The sequence below is a fragment of the Colletotrichum abscissum genome (genome assembly GCF_030869225.1).
Source record: "Colletotrichum abscissum strain IMI 504890 chromosome Unknown Scaffold_49.1, whole genome shotgun sequence".
Lineage (NCBI taxonomy): Eukaryota > Fungi > Ascomycota > Sordariomycetes > Glomerellales > Glomerellaceae > Colletotrichum > Colletotrichum abscissum.
In genome coordinates this window covers 228268-241748 of record NW_026850420.1, presented here as the reverse complement: position 1 = coordinate 241748, position 13481 = coordinate 228268, and the positions used below count along the sequence as shown (strand labels likewise).

At 52.3% G+C, this 13481-nt stretch overlaps 4 protein-coding genes across 4 annotated transcripts; 1 reads left to right on the top strand and 3 right to left on the bottom strand.

Moving 5' to 3' along the window:
• Positions 1–1037: 1037 nt before the first annotated feature.
• CABS01_13964 (uncharacterized protein) lies at positions 1038–1523 on the bottom strand (the record flags this gene model as incomplete). The annotated part of the gene is made up of 1 exon (XM_060547305.1): positions 1038–1523. The coding sequence occupies one exon, from the start codon at positions 1521–1523 to the stop codon at positions 1038–1040; it is 486 nt and encodes a 161-aa protein (XP_060394418.1).
• Positions 1524–3089: 1566 nt separating this feature from the next.
• On the top strand, positions 3090–5054 carry CABS01_13963 (major facilitator superfamily transporter; the record flags this gene model as incomplete). Its single annotated transcript, XM_060547304.1, has 2 exons — positions 3090–3862; positions 3920–5054. 2 exons carry the CDS (start codon positions 3090–3092, stop codon positions 5052–5054), a joined length of 1908 nt encoding a protein of 635 aa, XP_060394417.1.
• A 332-nt stretch (positions 5055–5386) lies between these two features.
• CABS01_13962 (fumonisin esterase) lies at positions 5387–7042 on the bottom strand (the record flags this gene model as incomplete). Its single annotated transcript, XM_060547303.1, has 1 exon — positions 5387–7042. The coding sequence occupies one exon, from the start codon at positions 7040–7042 to the stop codon at positions 5387–5389; it is 1656 nt and encodes a 551-aa protein (XP_060394416.1).
• Positions 7043–7775: 733 nt separating this feature from the next.
• Positions 7776–8336, bottom strand: CABS01_13961 (uncharacterized protein; the record flags this gene model as incomplete). Its single annotated transcript, XM_060547302.1, has 2 exons — positions 7776–7991; positions 8124–8336. The coding sequence occupies 2 exons, from the start codon at positions 8334–8336 to the stop codon at positions 7776–7778; spliced, it is 429 nt and encodes a 142-aa protein (XP_060394415.1).
• Between the last annotated feature and the right edge of the window lie 5145 nt (positions 8337–13481).

Genomic DNA, 13481 nt, shown 5'->3' with positions numbered 1-13481 from the left:
ATGCCCAAGTATTCAATCATCATTTTTGTGTTTCTGTTGGTATCCCTATCCCAGGGTAGTTGGTTTGAACCGTGGGTAGACGAAGAGGTTAGTTGAACTATACGATCTTCTGCGTGAGGTGGAAAATGGAGGTTCCAACCGCAGGTTGGGCAGGCCACGATTATCGTAAGTATGGTCTATAAGTGGCCCCTGTGCGGGCCCGCGGCCTCGAGGTCGAATTGGACTTCCAATTCGACAGTTTCAACTGAGGAACATTCAACCAGGATTTGAAGAGTACAAACATCCCATTTGCTCGACTTATCGCTATGTAGGATAGGTAGCGGCAGATGACCGATAGATGAATCGAAGTAGGGGTTGAAATTCGGATATGGAATCGTGTTTACCCCTGTCGCCAATGCCGGACGGATCGTATTGGCATCGGTGATCGTCCGTCGGCCAAGGAGGTCAAGCTCCGGAACATTGAAAATCGTTCGCTTGGCGAAACGGGGACACCGTGGTGGCGATCCACTTCGTGACCAGTCCGTCGAAAGTCTGCCGACCCGGTCCGTAAGTCCGGAGGGCTGACGGGGCGGGCAAGCCTTTCAAAAGGATTCTTCGCTCGAGTCTCTACCTTCTTGTCTCGAAGTCCACACTAAGTAATCGAAATGTTCACCGCAATTGCACACTCGCGGTTGTTTTTTGTGGCGGTCGGGCGCGATTGTTTTTCCTCCTTCGCGACGGGTTACCTGTTCAGGCTCTATGCATCCAGCAACGGGACTTTCGGTGGGTAATCCCGTTTGATTGGCCGCTGCAAGGGATTGGGAAGGGAGAATCGTATTTTGCATTCACGTGGACTCGTGGAGTCTCCAGACCCAGATATATCGCGAGGTGGAGGAAAATGGAGGGAAAGGTGGAGGATGTGAAGTTGGAAAAATGTGTTACATAATCCCTCACCCAAAAAGCCGGGCTCAACCGGAGAGTTCACGGACACTCCCTACGAGACGGGATGCTTCATTGGCTAATCTTGCAGGATTATCTGGATCTGAGTTACTGAACTATCATGATACTGGAGCGGTCGGCAGATTGAGGAGGGGAAAGGTAACGTTGACTACAGGCGTACGTGAGTCGTGAGGCGATGTCATACGAGGCATCCACATGCAATGAACCTGAATGGCGGCTGCAATAGCCTTGGTCAACAGAGAGAAATGAAGGGGTTGATTCAATGGTTGGCTGATAGAGGGCTGGGAATGCTTCAGTTGACTGCGTTTCATCAACTTTCGGGCCGTCAGGAGGCATCCGAATCTTGGCAGCGTCCAGGCGCCGGTTGAGGCTGCGGGAGTGGCTGATCGTCTAATCCTCTTTGCTTTCACTTTGACTAGGTAGCTGGCTGAGTAAGAGTTTGGCTGCGCATATGATGTCGTTGAAATACGAACAAAGCAAGGGCTTAAGCTGGCATGGCTCATCCAAAAACTCTGTTTTATCCCTCTCTTGCCTAATGCCATTATTGCTTCATCGCTACCTACCTCGAAGTGGTAATCGGACATCAAACAGATGGTGTTGCGGGGAGTGACTGGATAACTGGAGATGGGATGGACATGTGCGTGGGAGCGTCCCATGGAGAGAAAGAAACGAAGGCTGGAGAGAAGCTGGAGAGAAAAGACTGGACCCAGAACGGCTGGAGACGGCGCCGCACACTACATCCAGTTCTGCGAGGGCGATGTTCGGGCCCACCGGCCCAACGACGTCATAAATGATGCCCGTTGGTGCTATGCATCCCGCTTTGCCCAGTTTGGCAGCCCGGAAAGGTGACTGCCTTTTGGTGTCATTGGGGAGCTTAAACAGAGAAATGGAGATAGTCTTCCCAGAGCAGCTAAGCATGGCAAGGTTAGCGGGAAATGGGAATAAGAAATCGGGGAGAAGTAAAAAAAAAGTTTACGACCATGATCGTCATTGCTAAATCCTTGCGGATCTCTGTGTCTTCTGGTGTGCCAATCATGGTGTTCCTTGACTTTGCCAGGTACAGCTGAGGGCTGCCTGCCACTCCCGTCGTGAACTGCGACGCCACTAGAGCCGCGCAGGACAAGGTACGTTCGTCAGTACGGAACGGTGCGTGTGTGGTAGGTATTTTCCACGGGCAAACAAGCTTTGGAAGCCGCCCTTCGCCAAGTCTGCTGCCGCTCTACCGCAACTTGGCACCAGCCTCAAGTACGTACCTCCCACCTCTGACGCTTCTCTGGTAGGAGCCGAAGCGCAAACTTCCACACATCACCAAAACCTGCGTCCGGATGGGCAGCGTGACTGGAATCTGACAGCACAGGAACGGTGTTGACGAGTTCAGCCATCAAAATCTCACTAGAAGAAAACGTTTCCAAGGGCAGCGTCAAACTCAATTACTCCACATATTGGCTAGACTGGCACGCTACGTTCGTTCCTTGTGGGCTCCTCGCAAACCACTACATTTCGACCCTCCTCCGGACTCCCTCCGGCGAATCCACATTGTCAACGATCCGCACCCGTCCCCGATTTTTCACCAGAATTGTCCTGTGACCGCTCGCGACTACAGCTCCCATCGAACGGTTGACGCTACCTTTGGTGCTCAGTTTGCTTACTACGTTGCCCTGCTACGGTACCCTTCTGTCTTCCTTTCAACTCGCCCGCCCCCGTATCCCACACACCCACGCCCCCCCAACGCTACGTCTGGTTTAAGTGGGACGTGCTGCGCTAGAGGTTGCCTGTTTCGCGCCACCAACAATGGACGGTGATGTCACGGGTGGGCGACTGCACGTTTGGGAAGCCGACTGGGCATGGCTCTACGTCGACAGCAACAGGCGCGTTGGGTCATGGCGGCAGGGTCTGCGTCCCTCGGCTTCCGTCCGAAGTTGACCGCCCCATTGATATATCTCGAAGCCTCGCCCGAGCAGGCAGGTTTGGCTGATCCCTTGGTTCTCCCGAATCATCCAGACTTTTGGTCTATAGAGGTTGCCCTTACGCATAATCATCTCTCTTATCCTCCTTCGTTGTCGGCTGGCCTCCCGAAAAACAGGAGGAAGCGATACCCTGACCTTCTGTTGACCGTCCTGCACCTTACATCTGCATGACAACAGCTCAACATGGCTGGCACACGATTTGCTGAGGAACCGCCTCAGGTCATCAACCAGGCTGACCTCGAAGTCGCCAACGAGAAGCTCGAGTCCCGCGACGAGCGCAACGTCAATGACGGTACCAGCGCTAGCGATACAGCAGCTTCAAAAGAGCACGACCCAACCATTAATCACTCGGAGCACCTGAACGGCAACGGCGCCCTCAATGGCAACGGTAACGGCGCCAAGCTGGAGAAGCTAGGTACCTATGACAAGTACGAAATTACCGAGGACGACTGCTACGAAGAGCTGGGCTTCTGCTTCCCTAAGTGGAAAAAGTGGTACATCCTCACCGTCATCTTCTGGGTCCAGGTCTCGATGAACTTCAACACCTCGCTTTACTCCAATGCCATCGGCGGCATCTCGGAGGAGTTCAACGTCAGCGCCCAGGCCGGTCGCTGCGGTGCCATGATCTTCCTCGTGCTTTACGCCTTTGGCTGCGAACTTTGGGCCCCGTGGTCAGAGGAATTTGGCCGCTGGCCGGTTCTCCAGCTCTCGCTATTCCTCGTCAATATTTGGCAGATTCCCGTGGCTCTGGCGCCCAACTTTGCGACCATCATGGTTGGTCGCGCCTTGGGCGGCTTGTCGTCCGCTGGTGGCTCCGTCACACTCGGTATGATTGCCGATTTATTCGAGTCCGACAAGCAGCAGTACGCTGTCGCATATGTCGTCTTCTCCTCAGTCGGAGGATCCGTTCTTGGTCCCATCGTGGGTGGCTTCACCGAGGAATACTTGCACTGGAGGTATGTGGCATTTGACTAATACGATATTGATTGATGACAACTAATGTATGTGCTTAGATGGTCCATCTGGGTCCAGCTCATTTTTGGAGTTGCGGTCCAGGCCGTCCACGCCCTTACCGTTCCTGAGACACGCACAACTATCATGATGAACCGCATCGCCAAGAGGCGCAGAAAGGAGGGCAACCCCAACATCTGGGGTCCCGACGAGCTCGTCCCCTTCAAGGACCGCTTCTCGGCCAAGGAGGTCATCACGACCTGGATCCGTCCCTTCAAGATGTTCCTCACCGAGCCTATCGTTCTGGTGTTGTCACTTCTCTCCGGTTTCTCTGACGCACTCATCTTCATGTTCATCCAGTCGTTCGTTCTCGTCTATGGACAGTGGAACTTCACCACCGTTCAGGTTGGGCTGGCCTTCATTCCCATTGGTATCGGCTATGTTCTCGCATGGCTCCTCTTCATCCCTGCCATCAAGCGCAACATCAAGGAGCGTGCGGCCAAACCGAACGATGATAGAGCACAGTACGAGTCTCGTCTTTGGTTCCTTTTGTACACCGCGCCTTGCTTGCCTATTGGCTTGATTGGCTTTGCCTGGACTATTCAGGGACCTCCCATCCACTGGATCGGCTCTATGGTCTTCGCAGCCATTGTGGGTATCGCCAATTACGCCATCTACATGGCCACCATTGACTACATGATCTGTGCCTACGGACCATACTCCGCGTCAGCAACTGGCGGCAACGGTTGGGCCCGTGACTTCCTTGCAGGTGTCCTTACCGTCCCTGCCACGCCTTTCTTCACCAACATTGGCGCAGGTACCGGAAAGAACCTTGAGTATGCTTGCACGATCCTGTTCTGCATCTCATTTATTCTTGTCGTCGCTGTCTATGTCATCTACTGGAAGGGCCCTACCTTGCGCGCACGCTCGCCGTTCGCTCAGAAGCTGGCCGGCGCCAGAGATGATGCGGGCGGTCGTCGCGTCAGCCATGTTGCGGGTGCGGACAGGCGCGCGAGTGTTGCCTCCGGCGCTTCTGGTGCTGAGCGCCCTGATCGTCCGGCGTACGGACGTTCTTACAGCCAAAATTCGCGCTTCTTTGGCGAGAACCGTGTTACGCCCCGCGGCACTCCCAGAGGCACTCCCTCTGCGAGCAGACGTAACAGTTATGTTGGTACCAGGCGCCAGGTCGCAAAGTAATGTCTACTCCATATGGGGCCCCCGGGCCTTACCTGAGCTCCAAAAGTTGATTTCACGATCCTTGATACCCTAAACCTAGTCTTATCTACTAGATAGACATAGTCATAATAAAGTAAATCACGAATAATGCAATATTCCTTCTATTGTCCACCTGTCTTCAGGCGTGTGCTCATTACTTACCCCGTCAATCCTCCTGTGAGGCCGAAGTCTTCACATGGTGCGGATTATCAGCCAGAGCAGCGCATCTCCGAGGATGGTAATAATTCATAAATCCTTGACGCGAAACTACTGATGTTGAAAGCATCATACCAGTTCTCTATCGTCACAACCATCTACGGGAAGGGATCATACTCGCCTAACCCTGTACACACACCATCCATCTCAACGCCATCAATCCGCTCCACCACTTTCCCACCCGCTCCGAACCGAAGGACGTCTCCCCCGGTCGCCTCACTCACAACTCGTGGTTCCCATCCGAACTTCTTCTGCGGACCATGATATGGATCCTCAGCAAACGCCATGATGCGATCCTGCATCGCGTGGCTCACCTCAACCTCGAACTCTGTCGTCGGCGCAATATGATTCAACAGCCCATACGTACCAAACACTAAAGGTGTCTCGCTATTGTGATACGCGCCCAGCCAGTCATACACATTCAAATTAGGGAACTCGGCTGCATATTGGAACCGGAACACAGGGGCCTCGGTGGTGCTCAGCTGGTTCCGCGCGACGGTGGCGGCGTACGCCGCGCACACCCACACGACGTCGGCCTCCGTGACCAGCGTCTGCCAGGGCCCTTCTGTCAGGTTCTCCTTCGGCCAGGGGACCAGCGAGGAGAATTCGTTGGCTGTTAGGGAGATGAGGACCGGACGGCGGGCTAGTTTGCCCTCTGCTGCGCGGGCTTCGTAGTCGCGGAAGATGATGCGTTCGTCCTGGACCAGGGAGAAGAATATTGCTGGCGCTTCGCCCCGGTCGGTGTATTGGCCGATGAAGTTGCTGATTTGTGTGGGTGATACCCGGCGCATGCAGTCCAGCTCCGCCGTGCCGTCCTCGTCTTCGCAGTCGGCGCCGCAGGGGGATCCGCAGCCTACGTTCTGCGCGACGAAGGTAAAATTAGAGAAGGTCAGATCCGCTTCGATTCCGGACTGCACGACGCCGGATTCCATGTAATATGACTGGGCGATCGGGTCGTCGTAGTACGCGTAGGCGTGGATGTCCGCGCTGACTGACCCTGCGGACCGGCCCCACTGCATAATGCGGGCCGGGTCGCCGCCAAAGGCCGCGATATTCTCCTGTACCCATTCCAAAGCTGCGCGTTGGTCCAGTATGCCTAGATTCTGTGATATGCACTCCGTGGCTAGCCCGCGCGCGTTGGGGAAGCCAAAAATGTTGACGCGGTAGTTGATCGTCACGATGATGGCCGACTGGGAGCGCTCGACCCACGATGTCGGGATTTGCCAGGGGAGGTCGATGCCGCCCATGACGAAGCCGCCGCCCGTCATGAAGAAGAGGACGGGAAAGCCGGCTTTCGTGGGCGGCGGGGTTGTGGGCTTCCAGATTGCGAGGTAGAGGCAGTCTTCGGAGGTTGCTTCGCCCTCCAGGCCCGAGGTGTCGTTTTGGGCGCCGTTGTAGATGAGGTTCCCCTTTGTGAGGGGCAGATTCCACATGGATTCTACGGAAGATACGAATTGAGGGCATGATGGCGGGAATTTTGTGGCGTATTGGGGTCTGGTGGTGTTGTTGGGTCGGAGCTTTGCGGGAGGGAGCCAGCGGCGGGATGCGACGGGGGGTTCGGCGAAGGGGATGGAGCGCCATTGGAGGGTGTTTGGGGCGTCTGGGTCGATTATTCCTGTGAATGTGCCGGTTGAAGTTCTCACGGTGAGAGGGTTGTTGGGGTGTGAAGAGTTGGTGTTGCTGGCTGCTGCGCGGACGCTCGCGACCGAGGCGAGGAGGGATAAGATGGCGAGCTTCATCTTGAGATTGGGCATATTGCTACCGAGAGCTTTCAATCCGTCTGAAACGAAGCATTTGGATCTCAAGTAGATATGGATCAATTCTAGGTTCTTATCTACACTTGGTGTTGGTTGCCCCACCTCGCCCGGCTTTGGTGATCTTGATCTCATTCTAGAAGGTAGTAATGCGACGCGCATGTGGTCAGCAATCCTTTGAGAGGAAAACCGGGCAACTGTTAGCGGGTGATATGACGAATTCAGACTTGGCTCTAAGCACTTAGCCTTGAGGTGAAATAAGGGGCGAATCAAATAATCACGTCTGATCTTCTCTCTGACTTTTCTTCTCTAGGAGATGTCTGCGATGTTTGAAGTTGACTATCATCAGAGTCGCAAAGAATGAGGTGTAACGATAGTCGCTTGACCCAATCAGTCGTCAAAAGAAGTCGACCATCTCGCGGTCCCATCACAATTTATCGGAACTCAGATCTATCGAATATTTCAAAGTCCTCGTCACGTAGCTTTCTCCTTTTAGGGTAATCAACATAAGATTACTACAAGGTTATGTCGCATGATCGTTAAGGCTATGCTGGAACCTCCTGGCATTTCAGTCCAAGTTCACCATCAAGAGATTTCCATTGTTCATCGCAAGCTTCCTATCAGTAACCTACTGAACCACTACAATAATTCAGCTGCGAGGCGTAATTTGAATCAGTTTGCTGATGCCATCATTCTAGCTCGGTCCCAGTTCGACCGTACTGCGATTAGCAGTCTAGCACCTATACCAGCACAAGAAGCTATGCCCAGTCTGCCCGCTCGGAGGCGTGTAACACTTCCCGCCACCAACAATAGCGTTTCCAGTCTCGCCAATCTGGTTCTGGCAGTTGCTGTCATAGTACAGGTGACAGTTAGTCCCATAGGTCCCGTCGCCGACGGCCCTAAGGCTGGCGATGGCGTCGGAGGAGGAGTAGCATTGTCCGCTGCATCTCTGTTGGGGTAGTCGAGGTCCAAGTCAGTCTCGTGTCTTTCAGGGCTTCTTTCGTTATGTTAAGTTGTGACGAGGGAGTTTGGAAGGTGGTACGGGGGCCAGGGAGGAGGGATTCAAAAAGATGAGACTTACGCCGGGCCCGATTGCTCCGATTTGGTCGCTACAGCCGGTGCCGCGGTAGTACCGGCCGCACTGGCCGTTGACAACGCCGGCTGCGGCACAAGCGGCGCGGCGCTGGAGGTCCGTAGCGTCGAGGTTGATTACGTCTGACGAGGTGCCTACGGCGACAGCAGCGCCAGTGGCAAGGTTTGCGGCCAGGAGAACTACAATATTGGCGAGAAGCATTTTGAGAGGCTCTGATTGGGATGAAGGGTTTTGTGGTGGCTGTTGAGCTTGCTCCAAGAGGTTTGCAAACAGCGGTCTCGGTCTTCTTTATATAACAAAACCAGCTTATTGACTCCAGCCGTGCTGACTATGAATTCGCTACAAAGACTCTGTCCCTTCCAACGTCATCCTGATCTCAGTTGGAAGTTTCACTGTGTCACGACCTCGCTCACTAGGTTTAGTTACGCATTTCAACGCATGAGCTACAACGTTCCAGCCAACATCGTAGCGGTGTAAGCCACATCTCACGATGTCTGTCTTTGCCCGCTTCCCATGTTTGGTTGTATAAATCAAACGCACGCATGCAACAGTAAGCCCTGATGGATGGGAAGACCAATGCCTTTCTTAATCTTGAAGCGGCACAGAAACGTTGTATGACAGGACAATAGCCTATTGCGTACAACGGGAACGATTGTCCACACGCATGCATCTTGTTTGGTCGTATTACTGGTCTAGCACCTATTAAGTGACTATACCTTGGTCAGACTTTGCCATATTGTGAGAGCTGAGACACAGTTATTCTCACATTCGGGTGACAACTTGTCAAGTAATACATCATGATGCGGACCAAAGTTGCCATTATGCTGGTACTGTTGGTAAGCCACTATTTTCAGTCTTTCCAACCTGAATTTCAGCTATTCAGGTTCTTGATTGGGTATCGAGGCGTCAGTCTAGGCTCTGTCTCACATGACCGGTCAGACGAAATGGAGAAGTGAGTCGATTTGATAGGCCATGTTTGATAGCCTATGCAATGACTTTGACATTTACCGGTGAGAAATTAGTATAGGCCTTCACTGAGATGACCATGTTACCTACGGTGATTTAGGGAACGTGTTTCGGCAACCCCTCAGCTGTGAGCAATAGTACAATGAGACAATATCGTAGGAATGCGCCGGGTATTGACTAGCTTAGTGGAGGTCCCTTACGGTCCAATAATACTTGCCCAGCTTTGGAATTCCAAGTCAATTTGAGTGTCTGCCTTACTCACAATACCTTTTCACAATAATACGTGGTAGCAGCAAGCATGATCTTAAACGAATTGCATGCAGACTTTCGTTGGACGCATCTTTCCTTTCGGCCCGAGTAGAGTCGCTACATCGTGAGGTATGACGAACAGCACCAGGTGCTTGTATGCGTCGATCTTAAGCAGCTCTATCCATGTATAGAGGCAAAATGGGACTGTCCGTAGTAAATGTTGCATTATAAGGTGGGAATGGAAATTTCTTGAATTAGCCATGTTCCGTACTCATAAAGAATATGTCTCAACATCAGTCCATCAGTAACTCGAACCCGAGATCATACATGAGAAGATGATAGAACAGTCAGATTGTCCTTGAACCTCGTTGAGAGTCTCTGCTTCCTTTTATGTATTTATGCCTACCTCAGCTGTCCGTCTAGGAATACTGGGTCTAGCACACACATGTCCTGCGGCCACCACCGGCGACAAGTTGTCGGGTAAGAGACGTCATATGATGTGTCTTGTGTTCAATGATCTACTCACTTGACCACTCTTACTCTTTCAGAAACAACGAGGCCCTGTTCGGTTGAATTCCATGCTTTCTTCCTGAAGGTAAGTCTTGCTGACGACGACGGATTTTGGCCGGACTTACATGACCAACCGCAATAAAGCTTCTTGCTTCATCTTCATAAGTACATGTCAATCTCGAGGAACCTTTTGGAGCCGGGTTTGACAGCAATTCTAGACTCGAGCCATCAATGGCAAAGAGTCTAATTTGTGGGATCCGTGGGGGAAATCCGAATCATCATCCTGTTGCCTGGATGATGGGTCAGGCGGATCATGGATGTATGGAGGAGCTGCGAGCTTTCAGAACCAGGTCCACCAAACCATCTCCAATCCCGATCTATCCTTTGGTATCGCTATCGTGGCAATGTCGTCAATCTGCATTGACATTCGATCCCTTCATCTTCTGTGAATGCCTCTTTCTCTTCAATTCCGGCGCATCCCGCCGTCTTCGCCGAAGCTGCCGAAAGCTTACTCGTCGGAATCGCCCCCCGACTCCCGGGCTAGTAATCCGGGGCTTCCTCGCTAGATGATTGTCAATGACGCCGAAGTCTGGATCACGCTGTTTTCCAGAGCCGGATGGCGCGGTCATCGTGAAGTATCAGAGCCAGGTAACCTTCTCATGATCATGCGCCGATGACTGCAGAGGTTTTCCGTTCGTGATTGTGGCAAAATTCTCGGGTCTGGATGCTGTCGAGTTCCTCATGATCTACCCGATGACTCCGGCCGAGAGATGCATAGGCCGCCGCGAAGCGCCCCCTGTGACCCGCGCAGTAGGTCCCGCCGGAACCGAGAACTCTCACGTTTGACGGTTCAAGCTAGCCAAATCCCGCGGTGTTTGCCATAGAGTCGCCTGTTACAACATCAAGCCTGTGAGGGAGAAAAAACAAGCGGCCTGATGCGCTCGTGGAGTAAGAAAGGCGTTCCGAGGATGCCATGGAGTTGGAGGAGTTGTTCCTCGGCTGCTACCCAGGCGACTTGATAGTTGGGGCTTGTCGAGTGCCAAGAGCCAAAAGCAGCCTTATCTTTGTTGCCCTACCGTCTGCACAACTTCGGAGCTTGCCGCATTTTCCTTGATGAGGCTAGAAGTCAAAATTATCGGTGAAGCCAGAAGACTAGATAAAACGAGGTAGCATCTACGTCCTAGGACTTAGCCACTTATTCAAAGTCAAGTTGGGTTTCTGGTATGAACGAAGAGTTGACTCGACGCTCTCAAAAGTCATGTGAGATATTGAGAATACCATTGGATGTATCACGCTTCGATTTGTTGGATGATTGCATTTGGAATACTTAGAAAGTACGAAGTATGGAAATTCCCTTGGATGAGGCTGTGAAGCTCAGAGCCAAGACTTGAAAAGAGCACTACAATGCGTGGGGTAGGTAATGGAGGATGGGGACTAGGACTGTATTTGGTAATTTTTGGCGCTTCTTAAAAGTCTCACAAAGCCCACGCGCAGAATACTCCAGATTCCTTAGATCCGATTTACGGTTATTGTCTTATGTACATTGCCTCAGAACGGACGCCAATCGCGCTAAATGAGGCTGGGACGTGCTGTTCGGCTCTCGACCCTCGGGTCGTAAATTTAAATCTAAGATACGGGATACTACAAAGGGACATGTTAGTCGAGGTGCATTCGAGGATATTTTCTTCGTAAAAGGTTAGGTCTGTCCGCTCTGTACCGCTTGGCTTAGAATGGGCTCATCGGCAGGCTCTTCCGATGCGGCTTGCCCGCGCCTTTTCAGAGTCTGATAAGTGGAACAGAGTGTCACAGACAAGCATAAGGGGATAAGTAATAGAACGACTAGTCGAAACTCTCTTAGATCAAGTTGTAAAGCAATTGGCCCCAATTGGTGCGCCCCGCAGAATCGCACTTCGTAGAGACTCTTCATTACGCTGCCTGAAACTCCCGTCGGAGTTTTCTGCGCGGATGATGGAGAGTACTATATGTTATGCTGTCGTTTGGGATTTGATGCCCTTGGGCCTCGGCAGGGCGTTGTTGGAGAACATCTGTGCGTAAGTCTTTTCATGTTTGCCGTTCAACTCTCCGTAATAAGGACCAGTTGATGGTTCTTCATATACCCCGAATACATACTGAAAGGCTGTGCTTTCATCAATTTAATTTTGGATCGCCGATTCATTTTGGTGATGACGGGGGTTCCGCCTCAAGATTTCATTAGTTTGTCTTTGCTGGAACCGTACCCTATGTCCCGGAGAGTAATATGCCTAGGGCGGTGCCGCATGGATCACCGCTGTATAACCAACTGACATTACACCTACTGGCGCGGACGTAACAGTCATAGACGACGGCGCGTCGGAGTAATTATGTAGCAAGGTATTTGGACTTGAGAATGTGCTGGCAAGATGAGTAATCCTACGGGCGAAAGGCATCTTACATCGAGGCACCATGGTAGTGCTTCACTCGGGATAGTCGGTGCCGATCAGTATCACGGCCAAAGCCGGTGACCGTTGGGACTCGAGCGCTGCTGGCGTGCTCACTGCTGGCGGCGTAATGCAGTGATGAGATTACGGTATTCGTCCGCAAAGTGACAACCATTTGTAAGCTAGGCGGTTAGTGGAAAGGCAACATGACTCGTGGAGGAGATTGATGGTGGAGATGGCTAGATTGATAAAGTCGCGGCTGTTTGAATTTTCCAACGTGAAGGTTTGCCCATTGTCATTTGGGAGAGTCTGGGATGATGAAAGATCAGACGCAGGACCGTGACTATGGATGCAGGGCTAGATAGGATTATATATTGGCTGTTGCAGTTTTGTAGAGAGATACCTTTAAAAGTCACGTCTTCGTATTATAATTACTGCTGCCCAGCCCCGGTGAAAGCATCATTTCGTTGAAAATCGCGGTCCGATCTTCGGTGACGCATCCCAATACATCCCCCACCCGCGGAAGGACGACCCAAAAATGAAGAAGGGCCAGAGATTAGAGTTGGGCGATTAAGCTTCGCCCCTAAAACACCAGACAAGCACCAGGATGCGTCGCGGCCACAGGCAGACAATCACTCATTATAACATAACCACGGAGACACCCCTTGAAATCCGCGCACTCCGACGGACTACGATTATTTCCGCGCCAGCCGCCTGGTACCAGACGCTCATCACACTCATACACTACTCACTCTCAATACTCGTATTTTGCATCATTGCGACACCTGCTCCAGGACTTACACGACGGCATCGAGGGGAAAGAAAAGAGTGTGAGAGGATCCATCAGACAAAAGAAAAGAGGATCGAGACCAGAGGCGCAGGAACCACCCGTGTACCGAGGGCGGGCAACTTGCCCAGGTGCGGGAACGAGAAGAGAAGAGGGCGTGACGTTAGGGTGTAGGAAACAGCTGCAAGAAAAAGCCAGGCACACAGGGCCGACAAAGAGAAAGAGACGCCAGGCAAGTTGGAAGGAGAGACTCTTTGGGAGGGGCCTCTGCGGCACGCCGCACATCCATGACACATTTGCACATGCGTCTTTCTCTCACACACACAAACCACAGCCTCAACCCACCACATTCGCGGACACAACCCATTCCAGCCCCCAAACCTACCTAACCATTCCCTGTCCCCCCCTCCCCTGAGA